Source organism: Tamandua tetradactyla, chromosome 15 (assembly GCF_023851605.1).
Source record: "Tamandua tetradactyla isolate mTamTet1 chromosome 15, mTamTet1.pri, whole genome shotgun sequence".
Lineage (NCBI taxonomy): Eukaryota > Metazoa > Chordata > Mammalia > Pilosa > Myrmecophagidae > Tamandua > Tamandua tetradactyla.
Window position 1 is genome coordinate 44164217 of NC_135341.1, and position 20898 is coordinate 44185114.

The 20898-nt window shown below is 43.2% G+C and overlaps 1 protein-coding gene across 2 annotated transcripts in view; it reads right to left on the reverse strand.

The window, feature by feature from the left end:
- The window catches only part of GASK1A (golgi associated kinase 1A), a 104852-nt gene that overhangs the window by 24182 nt on the left and 59772 nt on the right, over nt 1–20898 (reverse strand). Inside the window, exon 2 of one of the 2 annotated variants that reach the window (XM_077130393.1) lies at nt 17096–18382. In XM_077130393.1, the coding sequence (XP_076986508.1) occupies nt 17096–18382 (1287 nt within the window). Of the gene's footprint in view, nt 1–17095; nt 18723–20898 lie in introns of those variants that run through there. The other variant, XM_077130392.1, reaches the window with a different exon arrangement.

Consider the following 20898-nt stretch of genomic DNA (forward strand, 5'->3'; position numbering starts at 1 on the left):
GACCAGACAGATCTAGGGCTGAATTCTGGCCCCATTATGTTCTTTAGGATATAAGGAAGTTAGTTAGCTTCTCTATGCCACAAAATGGGTCAGGGACAGCCCCTTGGAGCCCTTTGAGGACCACATATGATGATCTATGTAAAGCAGGGAGGGGAGGTTGTTGCAGGGGCTCCTCAGTGGTCTCCAGCCCAGGGATTCTTCTTGAGGAGTCTCAGGGTCTCCTCCCAGGAAGCTCTGGCCTCTTCCCTGCTCACCCAGTGGCTCTGGGCCTGAGAACCAGGGTCTGGCATAAAGCAAGTGCTGCCATGGTTGAGATACTCTTTTCTACATGCAGGCCTAATTTTTGAAGCATGGACATATCTGAGACACAAACCTGTCTGTTGAGTCCTCTTTGGCTTGGAGGTAAGTGGTATGGCAGTTCTAGCAAGACTGAAATATAATAACTGCTTTGGAGTTTGCTCTATGTGAGATGTGCAGCCAGTTAAATCCTTGCTCCCACCAAACCTTCCCCGACTCTGTCCCCAGGCCATGCTGTGCAAGACCTTCGCCTTGAGGCAGCATTTATTTCCAGAGCAAGTTAAAAGGAATAATGGCCCATGAGATATTTGCAGCTCTAGCTTCCCAAAATCTACCCCTATTTGCATGTTGAGCAGGAAGGATCTCTGGCCTGGCGCAATAGCCAGTTCGATTATTTTGCCACGCTGCCTGGTTATTTTTTATCACTGAAGAGAAATAGTTTAAATGAAAGCTGACTAGCAGTGGAACAGCACCAAGCTTAAGTTCCATCCTATATCCCTTCAGGGTTAAGTTTCATCCCACATCCCTTCAGGGTTGGACTCTTTTCCCCTTTTTGAAAAAAATGAGGGGTCACCAAGAAATAAAATGATAGTCTTTGCAGTTTTGGTTGTCTAAACCAACCTGGTAATTCTCCATAATAACGACACTGCATTGAAGTTTTTATTTATTTATTTTTAATTAAATGGCTATAAAGCCCTTACTCTGTGCCAGGCACTGGTCTGAGCACTTCCCACAAGACAAGTCATTTACCTCCTCCCAACAGTCAAGAGGTAGGTGCTCTTATTATCCCCATTTCAAAGAGGAGGAAATGAGTCACAGAGGCCAAGACTACAGAGCTAGGAGGTGGTGAGGCCTAGATGCAAACCCGGGCAGTCTGGCTCTTGACCTCTATGTCAGACTGTTCAGCAGGCACATGTTCCTCTGGCATCACAGACTATGAGCTCTTTGGCAACTAAGCTGAAATCTTGGATCAATATCATCCCCAGCAGCCAGCACATGTTTAGAAAAACTGGAGAATTAGTTGAAGTTTTTTGATTGAGTGAATAAATGAATGAGCAAAGCAAACGACTGGCTGCCAGGATGAAGGGTATAATGGGATCTTCCTGTGAGGATGATGACCACTGAAAACTTGCCCATCACGTCTTCCCTTCCTGCCTGGGATGCAAACAGCAAAAGTCTTCAGTAGAAGGCCTGGCTCTGTCATCCCCAGCAGGACATGTGGGTGGGATGAGACACTGCAGTCTGCCAGGGAAGGGGAGGACGTCAGGTCCAGCTGTGGGGAAGGGAAGGTCCAGGGGTGGCCTAAGTTCTCTAATTAGGCTCCTGGGCTGGGACAGGTTCCTCAGCGGGGTCCCAACTGTCCAATCTGGGTCTTGTTGATCCCAAGAACTCCACCTGCTGTCTCTGGGCTCAGACTCCAAGGACGAGGTTCTCCCCTGGGCCTTTACACTGGCACCCCGCACCCCCAATGCAGGGATGCTTCTCTAATGGGGAGCAGTCATAAGTTTGGGTCCTTCTGGGGCAGGCTTGTTGTGTGGGGAGCAAAGAGTCACAGGGTAGCTGGAGGCAGGAGGGTAACTAAACTCCTTTCCTCCCACTGGTGACCCTCTCCAGGGAGGGCAGCTGGCTCATTCCATACTGACTGACTTGCTGTTAAGGAATTCAGTGAGGCTTTGGGGAGGTCAGAGAGTGGGGAAGAGTGAGCTGCTTGACACTGACTCACACGGTCTTGTGAGGATTCCCCCTGCAGTGCTCTCCACGTGGCCCGGCAAAGGGCAACCTTCCCGGGAAGCTCTGGGGCTGAACGTCTGCACTTTCTCATCTTCCCCAAGTCAGAGTCCAGAAGTCACGTCACCAGCTTTGAGGAGGTGGACTGAGGAGAACTAGTTTATTTTAAAAAGACATTTGCAAACCACTCTCAATTTTGAACATCAACACATAAAAAAATTAGCAGCACATTAAAAGATAAATCCACCACAGCGAAGTCGGTTCTGACCAAGAAAGCTAGGACAGGTCACTATTAGAACACCTTTCCAAAAAAAAAAAAAAAAATTCCCATATTAACAAATCAAAGGGGAAAATATTGTGATTTCTACTGACACTCAAAAGGCATTGGATTAAATTATATGTCCTTTCCTGACAATAAAAACTCTTCATAAAGCAGGAATAATGAATAGTTCTTTATCATCTCTTCAGTCAAAAGCCAGTGTGATGCTTATTGGTGAAACATTAGGACTAGTCCTAAGATTATAAGAAACAAGACACATCTGTCATCCTATTAATTTTTAACATTGCTCTGGAGGGACCCGCCAATGTAATGAGGTAAGAGAATGAGAGAAGAGGAAATGAGAGGACAGAGGGTCATTCATTACAAATGAAATGATATATACCTGGAAAACCCTAGAGAACAAACTGAGCAGCAGTTAAAAGCAATATTAATTTAATAAGGTGGTGAATAACAAAATTAATATGCAGCAAGCAATGGCCTTCATACAGACAAGGAACTGCCAGCTAGGACATATAATGGAGGAGAAGATCCTATTTTGAATGGACACAAGAAGATGAAATGTGCAGGAGTAACTTAACATGAAAGTGAAGATGCAGATGAAGAAAACAATGAAATGCTTCTGAGGAAAATAAATAAATGGAGGAAAATGATTTGTCCTTGGCTAGAATGACTCTATACTTCAAGATATAAATTCTGTATACTAATCCACAAAAATCTAATTCGATTCCAATAAAATCCCAAAACATTTGAGAAGGAGGAGGAAGTAACAATCTAACTCTAAACTGCATATGAACAAAGTAGGCAATACAAGGAAAATTCTAAAAAACAGCAATGAGAAAGAACAAGTGCTACAAGTTATTAACATAAAATATAAAGCTCAGTAATTAAAACAGTGTGATTCTGGCATATAAATAGGCAGACCCTTTATTGAAACAGAAGAGAGTCCAGAAATAGACCTAAATACATATGGAAATTGGCTATATGATAAAGGTAGCATTTCAAATTGGGAGATTGATTATTCAACAAATGGTGTTGGGACATTTGGGTTGCCATCTGAGAAAAATAAAAGAAAAAGTTTTTTTCACACCTTATCCCTTACTCCAGAATAACTTCCAGATGGATCAAAGATATATGAAACTATAAAAGTACAGATGAGATATGGGAGAATGTTTTTTAATTCTGAAGTGAAGATAGCCTTTCAAAGTTTGACATATAAGCCTAGAAATCATAAAAGAAAAGCTTGATAATTTTAACAAGATAAATGTTTCAAAATCTCTACACAGCAAGGTCTATGAACAAGGCTTAATGACAATTGAACCAGAAAAAAAAATTATGAAACAGATGATAAAAAGGCTAATTTTTTAATCTATGAAAGCTCTTAAAATCATTAAGGAAAAGACCAACAACCCAACAGAATACAGGACAAAGAATTTGAACATAGTTTTAAAAGCTTTTAAACAGAGGCAAGACCAGAGTAAGGAAAAGAAAAATTCAGGCAGACACTCACTCTCAGGCTCATGCAAGTACAGGTTCACTGAGAGTGAACACTTCCTGAAACGTTTGTATCTTCAGCAACTCTCTTGCCTCATAAATTAGTCTTACATTGCTACGTAAAAATGTTACCACAAACTTAGTGGTTTAAAAGGACACATTTATTAGCTCACAATTTATGTGAGTCAAGAGTCCATCACATTTTTGCTGGCTTCTGTGCTCAGGGTCTCACTAGGCTGAAGTCAAAGTGTTGGTTGGGGCCATAGTCTCAACCTGTAGCTCAGGATCCTCTTCCAGGCTCATTCAGTGTGTTGGCAAAAATCAGTCTTTGGAGACCTCAGTGTTTTCCTAGAGGTCTCTCCTATGCAGAGGCAGCTCATAACAAGGTTGTTTCCTTTCTTCCTTGAAGTCAGTCAGAGAATCTCCCTGATGCTTCACCTTTTTTAAAGGGCTCATCTTATTAGGTCAGGGTAATCTCCCTTTTGATGAACTCAAGAGTTAACCGAGTTCACTGGAGCTGTTCCATCACATTCACGGGTCTCACCAAGCACAAGGGGAAAGGTTAATCCTGGGGGGGGTGGGAATCTTGAGGACCAGCTTAGAATTCTCCCTATCACACTTCACCCTAATCTAGACTTTGCTTCTAAACATACGAAAAGATGCTCAGTGTTATTCATAAATAAAGTTCTCTTTTAAAAATCTATCATACAGGGATGCGAGGGTAGTTCAGTGGTAGAATTCTCACCTGCCGTGCAGGAGACCCAGGTTCGATTCCGGGCCCATGCACTTCCCAAACAAACAAACAAGGAAACAAACAAACAAAAAATCCAACCAAACAAAAATTCAACAAATGGTGCTGCAATAACAGAATGCTCACATGGAAAAAGAATGAAATGTGACCCCGTTATGCAGCACACAAAAAATAATCTGTCATCCAGGCAAAGATCAAAGAGACTGATGGTACTCAATGTATTGAGCTGGTAGGGCCCATTTTCCCTCCAGATATGGAGGCTGACCGAGGGTTGTTTTACTCTTGGCTGCTGGCTTTTGGGTTGGGCCAGTGGGAGGCACCAGTAGGATACCAGAGGGCTGGAGGGGCGAGGTCTGTATACTAATTTCCTACCCTCTATCTATTCTGTGTTTCGTTTCCGGCAATGACTCTTCTTTACGGTAGATCCTATTGGGCAGCCGCTCCTCTACAGCTCCAATTCCTCTGTCCTCCCAATTCCCATTCAAGGGTGATAAGGCTAGTTTCTGAAGCTCCAGCATCCTTAGTTCACTCCTTGAACCCTGCCCACACCTTCATTAATTCTTCTTTAAAATGTCCTCCTTTGAATTTCCTAGGTTGTATTCTGCTGGAACTCTGACAGACACATCTATAAAAATAAAACAAATTCTCCCTTTCCCAGCAATTTCATTTCTAAGATTTTGTTCTACAGTAATTTATATATATATATGGATTTTTGCTGAATATTCCAAGGAACAAATGATGGAAGGAACATAACTGTTTTTCCAAGGGGAACTTGAATAAATCATAGCACAGCCAAACAATGAAATACTTTGAAGCTATAATACACTTTTAACTGGGCAGACAGAGATACTGTATAAATACACACTGGTTCTCTCTTCTTCCCTCAGTTTCCTTTAAAAACAAACATCAGATTATATAAAATACTAATGATAACAACATATTGTGGATCTGTAACATGTATAGCATAAAATGTATAATAATAATAGCACAAAAGGGGGATAGAATGGAACTATATATGAGTAAAGTTTTTATATTCTGCTGAAATTAAAACAGCATAAAATCCAAAGTAGATTTTGATAAAGATGTGTAAGCCCTAGAATGACCACGCAAAAAACTCTCAAAATATAGTTAAAAAATCATTAAAATAATTAAAATGCTCCACTAGAAAATATCCACTTACTAGAACAAAAGCAGTACAAAAAGAACAGAGGAACAAAGAAACCCATAAGATACATTGAAAATACACAGCAAAATGGCGGACATAAATCCAAACACATGAATAATAAGAGTAAATGTGAATGGATTAAACAATCCAGTCAAAAGGCAGATGATGTCATATTGGATTTTAACAGGGAGTCAAACTATACATAGTCTACAGAAAATCCACCTTAGATTTAAAGATAAAAATAGGTTGAAATAAGGGTAGAAAAAGATATACCATGATGACAGCAACCACAAGGGAGTTAGAGTGGCTATATTAATATCAGGCAAAAGAGGCATTAAAACAAAAAAATTTTATTTGAGAGAAAGGGGAACATTTCCTAATGATGAAGGATCAATCCATTGGGAGCCCATAACAATTACAAACATGTATGCACCTGACAACAAGATGCATGAAGTAAACCCTGATAGAATTGAAGAAAAAAGAAAGAAATCCACAAAAATAGTTGGAGACACCAATACACCACTTTCAATAATTAATAGATCAGCTAAGTAGAAAAACGACAAGAATATAGATTATTTGAACAACACGATAAACCAGCTAAATGTCAACTGACATCGACAGAACACTCAACTCAACAACCACAGGATACACACTTTTCTGAAGTGCACATGGAACATTCTCCAGGATAGACCCCATACTAGGTCAGATAAAAAGCCTCAATAAATATAAAATGCTTGAAATCATACAGAGTATGATCTCCAACCACAATTAAATAAGAAATTGGTATCAGAAGGAAATTTTGGAAATTCTTAAATAGGTAGAAATTAAATAACAAGCTCTTAAATAATCAGTATGTCAGGAAGAAACACAGGGAAATTAGAAAACATTGAGATAAATGAAAATGAAAACATATCAGAAAGAATGAGATTTCATTAAATAAGAGCTTAGAGGGAAATTTAGAACTGTAAATAAATGCCTATAATAAAAAGAGGAAAGATCTGAAATCAGTAACCTAAACTTAAACTTTGATAAACTAGAAAAGAAGAAAAATTTAAACCCAAAGCAAGCAGATGGAATAATGAAGATTACAGTAGAAATAAATGAAATGGTTAAATCAACAAAACTAAGTTTATTCTTTTATAAGACCAAGAAAATTGCTACAAACTTTAGCTAGCCTGACCAAGAAAAAAGAGAAAATACTAAAATCTATAATGAAAGATGGGACATCACTACTAACCTCACAGCAATAAAAATTATTACAAAGGAAATACTACTAAAAACTATATACCAATACATTAGATAACTTGGGCAAGATAGACATATTTCCAGGGGAAAAAACTACAGAGATTGAATCAAGAAGAGATAGAAAATATGAACAAGTTTGCAACACATAAAGATATTACATTTTAAACTTCCCATAAAGAAAAGCCCAGACCCTAATGGACTCACTGGTAAATTCTACCAGACATTTAAGGATATTTAATACTAATCCTTCACAAATACTTATAAAAAGTAAATTAGAGATATCACTTCCAAACTTATTCAAGAAATTCAGTATTATCCAGATACCAAAGCCAGACAAAGATGTCACAAGGAAACTATAGACTACCATCCCTCATGAAAACCAGCACAAAATTCCTCAATAGGATACCAGCAAGTTAAATTCAGAAACATATGAAAAAGATTATACACCATGACAAAATGGGATTTCTCCAAATAATCAAGGTTGGCTTAACATCGGAAAATCCATCAATGTAATATACGATATTCATAAAGGACAAAGATCACTTGATTCTTTCAATAAATGCAAATAGCACATTTGATAAATTTCAGACCTATCATGATAAGGACTCTCAACACATTAGAAGTAAAAGGGAACTTCCTCAACCTAGTAAAGGACACTTATGAAAAATCCATAACCAACATCATACTTAATAGAAAGAATGCCTTTCTGTTAAATTTAGGATCAAAATAATCATGTCCATTCTCTCTACTTCTATTTAACATTGTACTAAAGATTTATCCAGAGAAATTAGGCAAGGAATAGAAATAAAGGACATAAGTTTGAAAAAGAAGAAGTAAAATATCTCTATTTACAGATGGCACCATCTTGTATATAGAAGATCCTAAGGAATCCTCAAAAATCTATTAAAACTAATAAAGGAGTTCATCAAGTTTGCAGGATTCAAAATCAATATTAAAAAATCCATTGTTTTTCTATATACTAGCAATGACCAATCCAAAATAGTATTAAACAATTCCATTCATAACAGCATCAAAAATGATAAAATACAGATGTCACATGTTGCTGGATCAGAAGAGTTAATACTGTTTAGATGGCATCCCAAATTTATACACAAAATCAACACAATCTAAGTCAGAATTCCAGTTGGTTGTTTTGCAGAAATTAATCAGCTGATCCTAAAATTTGCATGGAAAAATTAGGGTCCTACAATAGCCAAGACAATCTTGAGAAAGAAGAACAAAGTTGATAACTCATACTTCCCAATCTTAAACCTTACTATAACAACACCACCCTCTGTCCCACCACACCCACCTTGACTGCTGCCACCACTCCCACCACACTGTCAATCCCTCCAACAGGACTCCATCAAAGTGTATGTGCTATTGATCTGATCAAAGAGTGAAGAGAGAAAAAAGCCAATGCTGGAAAGTCTTTGGTTAAGAACAAACCAGGCCCTGCCCCACTTCAAGGCTCCCTCGCCCTACAGAAGCTTTGAGCAACAGCAAGAACTGACAGAAAATCTTTCTAAAAGCTCCAGAAAATAATGAAAGGATTGGAATAACAGTGCAAGCATCAAATCAAGAAAAAGGCCACTTGAAAGCTATAGGTTCTTCTGTGCCCTGGCTGCACCCTCCCCATCCTTCACTAGCTCAGTGTAGAACCAGCCCATACTCTAAATGTGGATCACTGGTCCTCATTCCAGAGGGGGCAGAGTAACCCTTCTGCAAATACTAGGAACAAACATGTTCTGACCCAATCTTACCTGGTGGTGGCCTGTAGGACACACTATTAAGAACTTGCCCTGCATTTAGAAGGCAGCATGCCAAGCTCTCCTAGAGAACGTTATTGGGGAACAGTCAAGCTATGCTGCCTGGGACAAGGGATTGTTAGCTGTAGCATCCTGTGCAGTGCCCAGAACAGCGAAGAAATTGTTTCCTAGGGAAGAGGGGACATTCATACATTTGTAAACAGGGAATTCCTAGGGCCATAGGTACATGCCAGAGACAAGAGGCATGCACAGAAAGGATCAGGGAGGCCTCTATGCTTTGCCCTGGACCTATTCTCCAAATTCAGTGTCGATAAGCCCTGAAGGATAGAAGTTGCAAAGGTCAATCTTCAAAGACTGGGAAAGGTGTTTACTTTATTACCATCTTCTTTTTTCTCTTCTTCTTTTGTTCTCTCTTGGAAATCAGAGAAAACTCTGTTATAATGCTGGCTGGATACAAGCTTAAGGAACAGGTGCATGAGTGTCAAAATTCCAGGGATAACACAATATCAAAATGTCCAGAAAAAGATTTTCTGAAAAAAAGGTTTTCAGAGAAGATTTCAAAACATATAGGGAATAGGGGGTGGGCCACGGTGGCTCAGCAGGCAAGAATGCTTGCCTGCCATGCCAGAGGACCTGGGTTCGATTCCTGGTGCCTGCCCATGTAGAAAAAAAAAAAAAAACCCATATAGGGAATAGGAAGTGATGGCCTAAGCAAAGGTGACGATTAAAGCATTGGAAACCATCAGTGAGGAGGACCAGATATGGGACATTCCAGACTAACTAAGACTTTTTACATATGGCCCTAAATATGCTCAAAGAGTTAAAGGAAAATACAGACAAAGAACTAAAGAAATCAGAAAAACAATAAAAGAACACAAAGAAAATATCAATATGGAGATGGAAATTATGAAAAGGAACAAAATAGAGCTGCAGACCACGTAACAAAAATCGAAAATTCCTCAGAGGAGTTCAATAACAGATGGAACTGGTAGAAGAAAGATTCAATGAACTTGAAGACAACGCAATTGTAATAATCCATTCTGAGAAACAGAAAGAAGAAAGTATTAAGAAAAGTGAGCAGAGCCTGGGGAACCTGTAGAGCACCATCAAGCTATCAATACATGCATTATGAGAATCCCAGAAAGAAAGAGTGAAAGGAACAGAGAGAATATTCAAAGAAATAATGGCTGAAAATTCTCCAAATTTAATGAAAGACATGAATATTCTCATCTGAGATGATCAATGAATTCCAAATAGTATCCTATGGAACCCAAATGACCCATGCCGTGCCATGTTAAAATCAAACTATCAAAAATGACAAAGATAGAATTCTGAAAGTCTCAATAGGGAAGCAATGTGTCACATACAAGGGAACCTCAATAAGATTAAATGCCAATTTCTCACTGGAAACCATGAAGGAAGTAAAAGACATATTTAAAGTGCTGAAAGCAAAAAGTTGCCAACCAAGAATTCTGCATTTGGCAAAACTGTCTTTCAAAAATGAGGGAAGAATTAAGACATTCCTAGATAAACAAAAGCTGAGGGACTTTGCCACCACTAGACCAGCCCTTACAAGAAATGCTGAAGGGACTTCTGCACATTTAAAGGGAAGGTCACTAGACAGTTGACTGAAGCAACATGAAGAAAGATACCTGGTAAAGATACTGGCATGGGTAAATATAAAAGCTAGAATTAATGTATTTTTTACTTGTAGCTCCTCTTTTTACTTCCTACAGGATCGAAAAGGCAAATCCATAAAATACAATGATAAATCAATGGTTTTGGACTCATAATGTATAAATATGTAATGTGACAAGAACTACGTAAAGGTGGGGAGATAAGGGAGTGTATAGGAACATCACTTATGTATGCTGTTGAAGTTGTTAATTGATATCAAAGCAAATGAGATTGTCACAGAATTAAGATGTTAAATTTAAGTCTCCTGGTTAACCACAAAGAAATTATCAGAGAATATGTAAATTTACAGAGACAGAAAGTAGAGTACAGATTAGCAGGGGTGGAGGGCAGGGGCACTGGGAAGTTAATGCAAACTGAGTGTAGGGTTTCTGTTTGGGATGAAGGGAAGGTTATGATAGTGGTAGGTGGTGAGGGTACTGCGCCACTGTGAGCATGCTCAATCCCATCCCACTGAACAGAATTCATGAGAGAGTTTGGGCTGGGAATATTTATAAGGAAAATATATGTGGGAAATATATATATATATATTGAAATATAAAAGGGGGAACCAAAGAAATAATGACAATTAAATGCAATAAATGATACTGGATAGGATCTAAGCTTTATATCAATGTTAAATGTCTTGAATTTGATAACCGTACTTAAGGAGGTTACATAAGTGAATTTTCTTGTTTCTTAGGAAATATATATGGCAGTTCCTAAGTGTACAAGGAACATGATGTTTACAATCTACACTCAAGTGTTCAGAAAATGGATTGATAAATAGACAATGGTAAATGTGGCAAAATGTTAAAATTGGCGAATCTGGGTATGGGGGTGGCTAGGGGTATGGTGGAGCTCTCTATATGTGGTTTGGGTTATTTTGCAACTGTCCTGTAAGTTTGAAATTTTTTCAAAATAAAAAGTTTTTAAAAAATATACAGGGCGGTGAGACGGTGGCTCAGTGGCAGAATTCTTACCTGCCATGTCGGAGATCTGGGTTTGATTCTCAGTGCCTGCCCATGAAAAAAAAACAAAAAAAAAACAAACAAGTATACAAAGGTACAGTAACCAAGAAAATGTGATACTGGCATAAGGACAGACATAATTCATCAGCTGAAAAAATTTGAGAGGCCAGAAATAAATGCATACATTTAAGGACACTTGATTATCAATAAGGATGACAAGGCAATTCAGTGGAGGAAAGAACAGTCTTTTCAATAAATGGCTCTGGATCTTCACATGCAAAAGAAGGAAGTTGGACCTGTTACTTACACCATACAGAAATATTAACTCAAAATCATTCAAAGATCTAAGATGAAAAAGCTAAAGCTACTAAACTCCTGGAAGAAAACAAGAGTAAAGCTTCATGATTTTAGGTTAGGCAATATCTTAGATACATGTGACAAAAAATTAGATTAGACTCTATCAGAATTAAATTGCTGCAATTGATAGCATCAGTAAAGTGAAAAGACAACCACAGAATTGCAGAGTGTATTTACAAATCATTTATCTGATAAAGTATCTTTATCCAGAATATATAAGAAATCATACAGCACAATAACAAAAAGACATGTTACTCAAGTAAAATCTGAGCAAACATTTGAATAGCTATTTATCCAAAGAAGATATACAAATGGCTAAAGGCACATGATACTTAACATCATCATTAGTCATTAAGAAAATATAAATAAAAATCACAGTGAGAAAGCACTTCACACCGAGTAAAATAAAAAAAGACAACAATAACAAGTGTTGACAAAAATGTCAAGAATATTGTGGGTGGAAATGTAAAGTGGTACAATCTCTTTGGAAAACAGTTGATAGTTCCTCGAAATGTCAGCATTTTTTCCTAATAGTCAAGAAGTGGAAACCCAAATGTACAGTGAAATATTATTCAGCAATAAAAAAGAATGAAGCTCTGACACATGTTCCATGTATCCATGCTGTGGAAACTTAGAAACCTTATGCTGCATGAAAGAAGCCAGTCACACAAAAAACACATATTGTATTATTCCATTGATATGTAATGTACAGAATAGACAATTCTATAGAGACAGAAAATAGACTAGTGTTTGCCTAGAACTGAAGTTGGGTGGAAGGAGTAGGGAGCAATTCTTAATGGGTGCAGGGTCCCTTTGCGAGGTGAGGAAAATGTTCTAAATTTAGATTGTGTTGGTGACTACACAACCCCATGAATGTACTAAAAACTACTGAATTGCACACTTTAAATGGGTGAATTGTATGTTATGTGAATTATATCTCAAATTAACAAAATATGTAAAAAATATGTTTACAAATTAATATATAGAGAGAAAGCCAGTGCTTGATATTTCACTGGAAGTTTAATTCTGAGGGTACAAAACAAATCAGAGATCAAGGATAGTGTGGTGGTTAAGAGCGTGAGCTCAAAGGCTGGTTTTGTCACGTCGCGGCTGTGTGACCTCATACAAGTGTCCCACTCCTTGACTGCACTCTCTATGAACGAAAGGAATGCAATCCCCACCTCTTGGGCCAGTAGTGAGACTCAAGTGAGTTCATGTGTGTGGCTTATATTAAACATTACCAGATAGGTGTGAGCCTGTCTTAAATGATAGCTGCTATCATCATTCATGTCTCTGGCTGGAAGCCTGTTGGGTCATCAGTGGTCACTGATGTGGGGTCCACTCTAATTGACAGAAGATCTGATGTTCAGGAAAACCAAGCCACCTGAACCGGAAGCCATAGACGCCGAATCAAAATAAAGAACATACATAGGATCCTGAACAACTGAAATGGGCTCCCCAGAAAGGCACTGGGCTGATCTCACCCAGAAAAGACTGAAGAAATAACTTTTCCAGAATTAGTTAAGTGTGAAACTCTGGTCAAAACTGCAGTGGGTCAAATCCCTGCTCCAACACTTAAGAGTGTGTGACTGTGGGCAAGTTCCTTAGCCCTTCTAAGCCTCAGTTTCTCCACCTGTAGAATGGAGGCAAGAATACCATCTACCTCCTAGGACCGTCAGGCAAAATGCTGAAATAGTGCCTGGTGGCCAGATACTCAGGCAGTGTTGGGAATTTTCTTCTGGTCTGCATGCATAACGAAATAACTTGTCAAAAAGCAGGGGCTAGACAAAGAGCTGTGATGTTTTCTACCTTTGTCACTCTATACTGGATTCTAAAAGAAATGCAGAAAGCCTCAGGTTTAGAGGAAGAAATGGTATTTGAAGAAGCAGAACACAGCAGCAGCTAAAGGGGAAATCATATAGAGACCTGGACATTCATTTGTTCATTCATTCACTCAACAAGCACTTTTCTGGAACTAACCAGGGGCTTGGCTCTGTGCTGGGTGCTCAGCACATGGTGGTGGTCGAGGCACAGAGGGTCCCTGCTCTTATAGGATTTGCATTCTAGTGGGAGAGGCAAATGATGAATGTGTGAGCAAACCAACAAAATACTTACATGTTCTGATAAAATCAGAAAGGAAATAGGATGCCGTGAAAAGAGAAAGAGAATAACAACGGGGGCAGGGAAAAGTCAGGAAAGCTGAGGTCTGAGGAGGACTCAGAGGCTAGTCAGAGCAAGGGCACCTAGAAGGAGCTGGGTGTGTTTAGAGACTGCCCAGGGTTAGGGATCAAGAGATGGGCTGGTATTAGAAGCCACTGAGATCTGGGGACGTGTGTCATACAGCATTGATTGCAGCAATCACTAACTAATAAGTGGGATTTGTGAAGCATAGGTATGATTTTTGAGGTATGTAAAGATGTGTATGTGTGCAGTGCTTGTGTATTGTGTGTGTGCATAAATGGTATGCTGTGATACATAAACAAGAAAAACAAGGCTTTATGTCAGATAAAACAAAACGAAGTAAGACAAACAAGCAAACACATTCCAGAATGAGCTGTCTAGAGAATTTGAACCCAGGCCCTCTGGTCAGAAGGTGCCTTGGGTTCCTCTGCAGGGAAACCCACAATTTGCAGCTCCTCCTCTCTCCAACCTGCCAGTGGTTTTTAGGAAAGAAAGTGGTGGCAGCTGGACAGGGTTATTTGATTTGACTGGTGTTCAGAAAACCAAGGAAAAGGTGGCACCAGCCCAGCCGAGTGGCATCTGATCACACCCACAACTGTGTGTGCCTTGGCTGCAAAGACTTCCGTCCCTGGGAAGGGCTTGGCAGCTGAGGAAGGGTCCCATGCCACAACCCTGGGAGATGGACAGAGGGACTCTGTGTGGAGCAGAAAGCTTCTGTGTGCACCTCAGTTGGCCTGGGGCTCTGTTAGGTATGGGGCTCAGGTCTCAAGGCCCCAGGGCTGCCTGCAAGGGACTCTTTTTCCCTGCCCTCATTCATGGTCAGCCAAATAGTGACTCTATGATTAAGGGGGTGAGCTCTGGAGTCAGACTACCCACGGTGCATCTCAACTCCACCAGCTGTGAACTTGTAGAAGTAACTTTACATCTCTGGACCTCAATTTCTCAACTTTAAAATAGGGACAAAAGTAGTATCTCGCTCATAATGTTATCATAAGCATCAGAGGAGTTAATTCCTATTAAAGTGTTGGGAACCACGCCTCGTGCCTTCTTCAGTGTGAGTCACAACAAAAATATTATAGACAATCTCACTTAATCCTTGCAAAATCCACACAAGGTCGGCATTATCGTTGACTTAGGCTGGGTGCCCCCAGAGAGAGAGCTTAAGATAAGTACTCAAGTGAAAGCAGTTTATGAGCTAAGTCTGAAAAACACAATTAGGGAGTGGGGATGGCCAGCAGATGTCACTGTGGATAATTGGGGTCGATCCTGCTGGGGAACTCAGAGAGAGAGTACAGAATACACACCTCAGAGTTATGGCAGCATATTGTGTTTGCTGGGGTATTTGTGCCCCGACTTCCAGCAGTCACAGGTTGAGGGCTGCTCCTGGAGAAAGGATGACCAACCTACTTAGTTTGACCAGAACTGTCCCAGTTTGGGTACTGAAAGTCTTATGGTCCTGGAAACCCTTCAGTCCCAACCTGGATTGTTGGTCAGCACTTCCAATTTGTCACACTTCAGGGCTCAGCAGCACCCAGGGCCCAGAGCAAACCCTCAGGCAGAGATGCAGGTCACCAAGAGCCACCAAGTACTACAATGATAAGGCCCAAGGAAGTGAGGTGACACTCAGAATCCTACTTTGGAGGTGAGAGAAGGGAAGCACAGAGACACAAAGTAACCTGCTCAGTGTCACACAGCGGGGGGGGGGGGGGGGGGGGGGAGGGCTCAAACCTAGGATTGTCTGATGCCAAAGCCCATGCCCTTGACCACCAGATTCCATGGCTCCTCCTTCAGACTGGCTGAGCTGGAAGAACACCGGACATCAGCTAGTCCCAGTGATTGGAAACAAAAACATCTACAGGCTAATGGGCAACACTCAAGGGATGGAGGTGCGGGGGAGTGTAAGACAATAAGGAGGTAGGGCCTGTGGTCAAAAGGAGAGTATGCATCTTCTAAAGGGGGCAGTGGCTACTCAGCTCAGGCCTTGGAACAAAGGCCCCATGTTGCTAAACCATCCAATTTTTCAATAGAGGCTGAATTTTTATGGGAAATCTCCCAAGTATTAAATGTTGTCAAGGAATTTTTTAATGCCAATTTTTTGGCTGGGTGGGCCAAACACAGGCCCCTGGCTGCCTGATCAGGGCCCTGAGTCTTGCCCAGTGGCCCCTCCATGCACCCCCATGGATGAAGCTTGGGGTGAGTGTTGATCTCTCTCAGTGGGGACCCCTACAGAAGAGGGGGCTGACTGGTTCAGTGTGCATTTAGTACGCATATCCACTGCACCCCAAGTTTCATCCATGTACTGTCCTTATTTCTTCCACACGTGTGTATCCACAACTGACAACCAGCTCACAGTCACCGAAACAGCCCACTGAGTGTTACCAGCTAGTAAACAGCCAGGCTGGTGGTCCCCAGAACTCTTTCCTAGGATCCTCTGACTTCCCCTCGATCCAGCAACTCCAGGGTTAACTTCTGGCATGGGCAGGGACCTCTTCTGGCCCTGTGGCTAGAGTTCCTAATTTTTCAGTACCTAGCTGAGCCAGTATCACCATTCTATTTCCCTCTCTCTCTCTCTCCCCCAACCCCTCTTTAAAATTATATGATCATATTGAAACCTTATTGAATCAAGGATGACTATAAACTGGATATGCTGGTAAACAGTTAACAACCATCTCTCCAGGAGTGGAGGGAGCCCTGATCTGTAGCATTTATTGATTTCCATAGTTTAAAAACTCTCACCCAGGCCAGTATCAAGATACTAACGTAATGTGACTGACTGAACCTGGAGTTGGAAAGAGACGGGCAGTGCTTAGTACTATGTATTATTTACTGTATAGATACAAGAGGCATATATATAACCTCAAGAGCACAGATAATAGTAAGATAATTAGGAAGTGATGAGTTCTGAGTCTTACCTTTGTTTCCAGTATGACTTATTACAGTGTTAGCTTATATAATTTAATTTTTAATTTTTAATAATTTTATCTATCAGCCTTTGTGAGCCGGTTCAAGCCAGCTTCAGCATATCCCTGGATGAATCAACATGAGGCATAAAGAACAAAAATCCGTTCTGGGTGGTCAGAGGATAAGGATGGCAGGGGTGGGGGTGTAGCCTCCACCCATCCTCAGGGGAACAATTCAAGCCTGCCCACCCCACAAGCCCTGCCTGCATCTGCCTGCCCCACCTACCTGCAGCAGGAAGTCGAAGAGTGCCAGGCGTGCCCACTCAGTGTGGCGGATGCCCAGGCACGGGGCCTGGCCTGGCCAGCTGCAGCCACGCGCCAGCAGGGCCTGGTACTGGAGCCAGCCCAAGGCCAGCGAGTTCTGGTCGTTGTCCGGGTCGCCCAGGTGCTGCACGTCGGGCGCCCACCAGACGACTGGCCTTACGCCCCCATCCGTGTAGCGGTAGGGCAGCAGCGGGCTGTGGAAGCGCCGGGCCACAGCGGGTAGGCTCCGGCGCAGCCCCAGCACGCGGTCCACGTGGAAGGACAGGACCTCAGGCAGGTCCCCAGGCCTCTTAATTAGGCCACAGAGCCCCTGAGAGCAGAGTTGGCTGAGCCCGGGAGACACAACGCCCTGAAGGTTCCCCTCGGGGGAGAAGCCGACCTGCAGCACCTGCCCATGGGCGGGAATCCTGGCCTTGCCCACCACCTCCCCCTGGACCAGCAGCCGGAGGGTCTTTACATCGTGTTCTGTGAGCCACGGGGGCACCTGCCCGCTGGTCAACAGCCCTGAGTTCTCAGCGTCACACCATACAGACCCCTGGAGTTTCCCAACAGAGCCAGGCCACTGACGAGACCCCCAGGCCGGGGCAGGATCTTCTGCCTGTTGCCCATCAGTCAAGACTCTCTTCTCAGCTCCTGGCAGACCCCTGCCTTCGGCTGGGTGGGGCTGGAGGACTGGTCCAGCAATAGCTCTCCAAGCTTGTAAAGCTGCCATGTGGCTCCCTCCAAGCTGGCTGACCAGGGAGCCCGTCTCGTTCTGTGTCTCCCGGATGGGATCAGCATGTCGGGGGTGGTCCAGGTCTTTGGCTCCTGGACTCATGACCTCATTCACCCCCAGGAGCCCAAGACGCCAGGTACTGAATCTTAAATTTCCTAGAGCTGCTGAAGGAATATCCCTCCTGACCCTCCCTGGACGCCTGTTGTCCTCTCCTGGGGACCTCCTGTTTCTGTCCACTCTCCCCCTGTGGCCTTGCTCCTCAGCACAGACACATTTGGAATTTCTGGGCAAAGCCGAGCCTCTCCAGAACACCAGGTTTCTTGCCCACTGCCTCTGGCTAGGGCTCACAGCCCATCGGACAGGGGTGGAAGAGGTAACCATGACCCCATGGGGCTCCATGGGCCCAGGGTCTGTGCTGGCGGCTGGATGTGGTGGGGGGAAGTGGGTGACAGCCACCACAGACAGGGTCATCAAGAGACAGAACACCATCACTGACCGCCTCTTGCCTCGCAGCTTTCTCCTGAGCCAAGATGCCTGAGGGAGAGGGTAGAAAGAGAGGGCTTGAGACCTGAGAAAGATACAACCCCAACCCACACAACAATGGAATACTGACCAAAGGAGCATCTTGGGTGCATGAGGAAGTGAAAAGAGCATAGGTGGAGTTTTAATATCAACCTGCGCTCATGAGAGGAAATGGGCAGCCTCAGCCAACTTGACTTGTGCTTCAAGGCTTAGCCTGCTTTTGCTCCTAGGTAGCCTTTTTTGATGTCTGCCAGCAGGCTTGGGCTGCCCTCCACCTCCCTTTGAATAAATGTCCATTTGCACACTTGTCATCATGTACTTTAAGAGTCTCCTTCCACATCTGCCCCCGACCATCAAGTGCCAGCCCCTCTCTTTTCATTTCCATGTCCATGCAATTCCTAGAGCCCACTGTGGCAGTCCCCACTTTTCCAGGGCACATGGCCTCCAGCTAAGAAGATTTTTCACAACCCACCTTGCATTTGGGTGTGGCAATGTGGCTAAATCCTTTCCCATGGCATAAAAGGCAATCACTTTTGCCTGCCTCACTTGCTTAGAAGGAAATTGGCTGCCTTGACCTTTCTTTGTTGGCAGTGCCCGATCCATACACATAGGCCTGTTCCATACATGTAGGCAAGGACCCACTGTAAGGGCAGAGATTTTTCAAAGTGTGGTCCCCACGCCAGCAGCAGTAGCATCACTTGGGAACCTGTCAGAAATGCAAATTCTCGGGGCCCATCCTAGACTTGGTGAATCAGGAAAAGGGGCCCAGCAACCTGCATTTTAGCAAGTCCTGCAGGTAGTTTTGATGCTCACTCAGAGAGCCATTGTCCAAAGGGGCTGTGGAGCCACAAAGAGGGGGAAGCCCGGGTGCTAGAGCAGAGCCACCCAACAGCTGCTTAAATCACTGAATTCTGGAATCTGTTCCCGCAGTTTAGCCTTTATGTCAGTGATACACCTACCGGCAGAGAACTGGCACATGGTAAAAATCAATGAATATGTGACTGACTGAATGCCTGAAAACCATGGTCCACACCACAAAAACTCTCCCCAAATCAAGTTTATTTACTAAATTTGACTAGATATTTCTCAGATATTTTTGCTATTATGTGCAATGTGAGGCAGGTTGCTGGGATACATAGAAAAGCTGCATAGGTTGACTGAATTTAAAAGATCTCACACTTCAAGGAAACCATGCCAAGGAAAAAATGAGAAGATTCCATTTTTCTCACACCTGTGTTACTGTGAAAAAGTTCTCTCATGGGTGAGGAAAGGGGATTGGCCAGGATCCAGTCCAAAGTGATGTGTCCTCTGCAGGTAAGGCCAGCACTGAGAGCATCTCTCAAAGGGCCACCTCCACCCCCACAATCCTCCCCAGCAGCCACAGGGGTCCAGGTCCTCTGACCACTGACCAAAGCTGATGGAGCCACCCTGGACTTGGTCCATTCAGGGAGCTTCACCCGACCTCCCCCACCCCCCGGGAAAATGGGCTTGGGACAGCCAGCAAGGATGGCCTGCCTTGCTTATGAACCAGATTGCCGAGGACAGGGGCATGGTCTGCTGAGAGCCAGTCTGCAGGGAGAGAGAAGGAAAGTCACAAAGACAAACCAGAGACCGAAACAGGAGGCATGTCTTTGTCTGGCTTCCAGAAGCTTCTAGCTCAGGTTCTGGGCCTGCCCCACTGCCTGGGGCTCTGCAAGACTAGCACTGGGTGAAGCCCATTCATTCTCCCCCCACACTTGGTGTCCATCAAGCCAGTTTCCGCTGCAGACTGCTGAGAAGGCCTGATGAAGACAATCCTTGCGGTCCCTCCAGTCTCAACACTCGACAACTAAAATTACCTCTCCTTTCCCTCCCTCAGTCCCCATTCTGTCTGTCTCTTCCCTCCAACCTCGTGGGCTGGAGAACGAGCCCCTCACACATTTGTTCATGTCTGTGCTTTCTGCCCCTTTCTGGGTTCTGCAAGAAACACACACGTTTTCTCTTCTCGGCACATTGAACATGAGAAGAGAATTCAAAGGAATGGGACGCCAGTGACAGCACCACCCTGAAAGCCCCCAACACTCTGTCCTGCCTCCAGGTCCTCCTCCCCAGGTCCACCCCTCAGGCCTTCTGGAAACGAGGCCTTCACGCCTCATTTCTTTCAGTGCCTGGCTCACCAAAGTCTCCGGGTGCCTCTTTGTGTCAGACGCTCCAGCCTCGGGGAGCCAGCATGTTGTGGTGGGAAGAGCACTAGATGAGGAGTGGGCGGGCTCAGCCCATGTTGGCCAGTGACTCACTCTCCAGTCTAGCCTTCTCAGCTACAAGACGGGGGTCCTGGGTGCAATGACCTTCCCAGCCTCACTTTCCCCCACTTGCAGTTATTCTACCTCTTGGCGCCTCTGGAGTCCACTGGCCCATCTGTGGGCTCTCCTGGGCCCCCTCATCTCCCTGTCTCACCTGCTGATGATGAGCATCTACAGCTGAGCAAAGATGGGTGAGAGGATCCCCACCCTCAACTCACAAAGCAGACGGGCTCTCAGGGTCGGCTC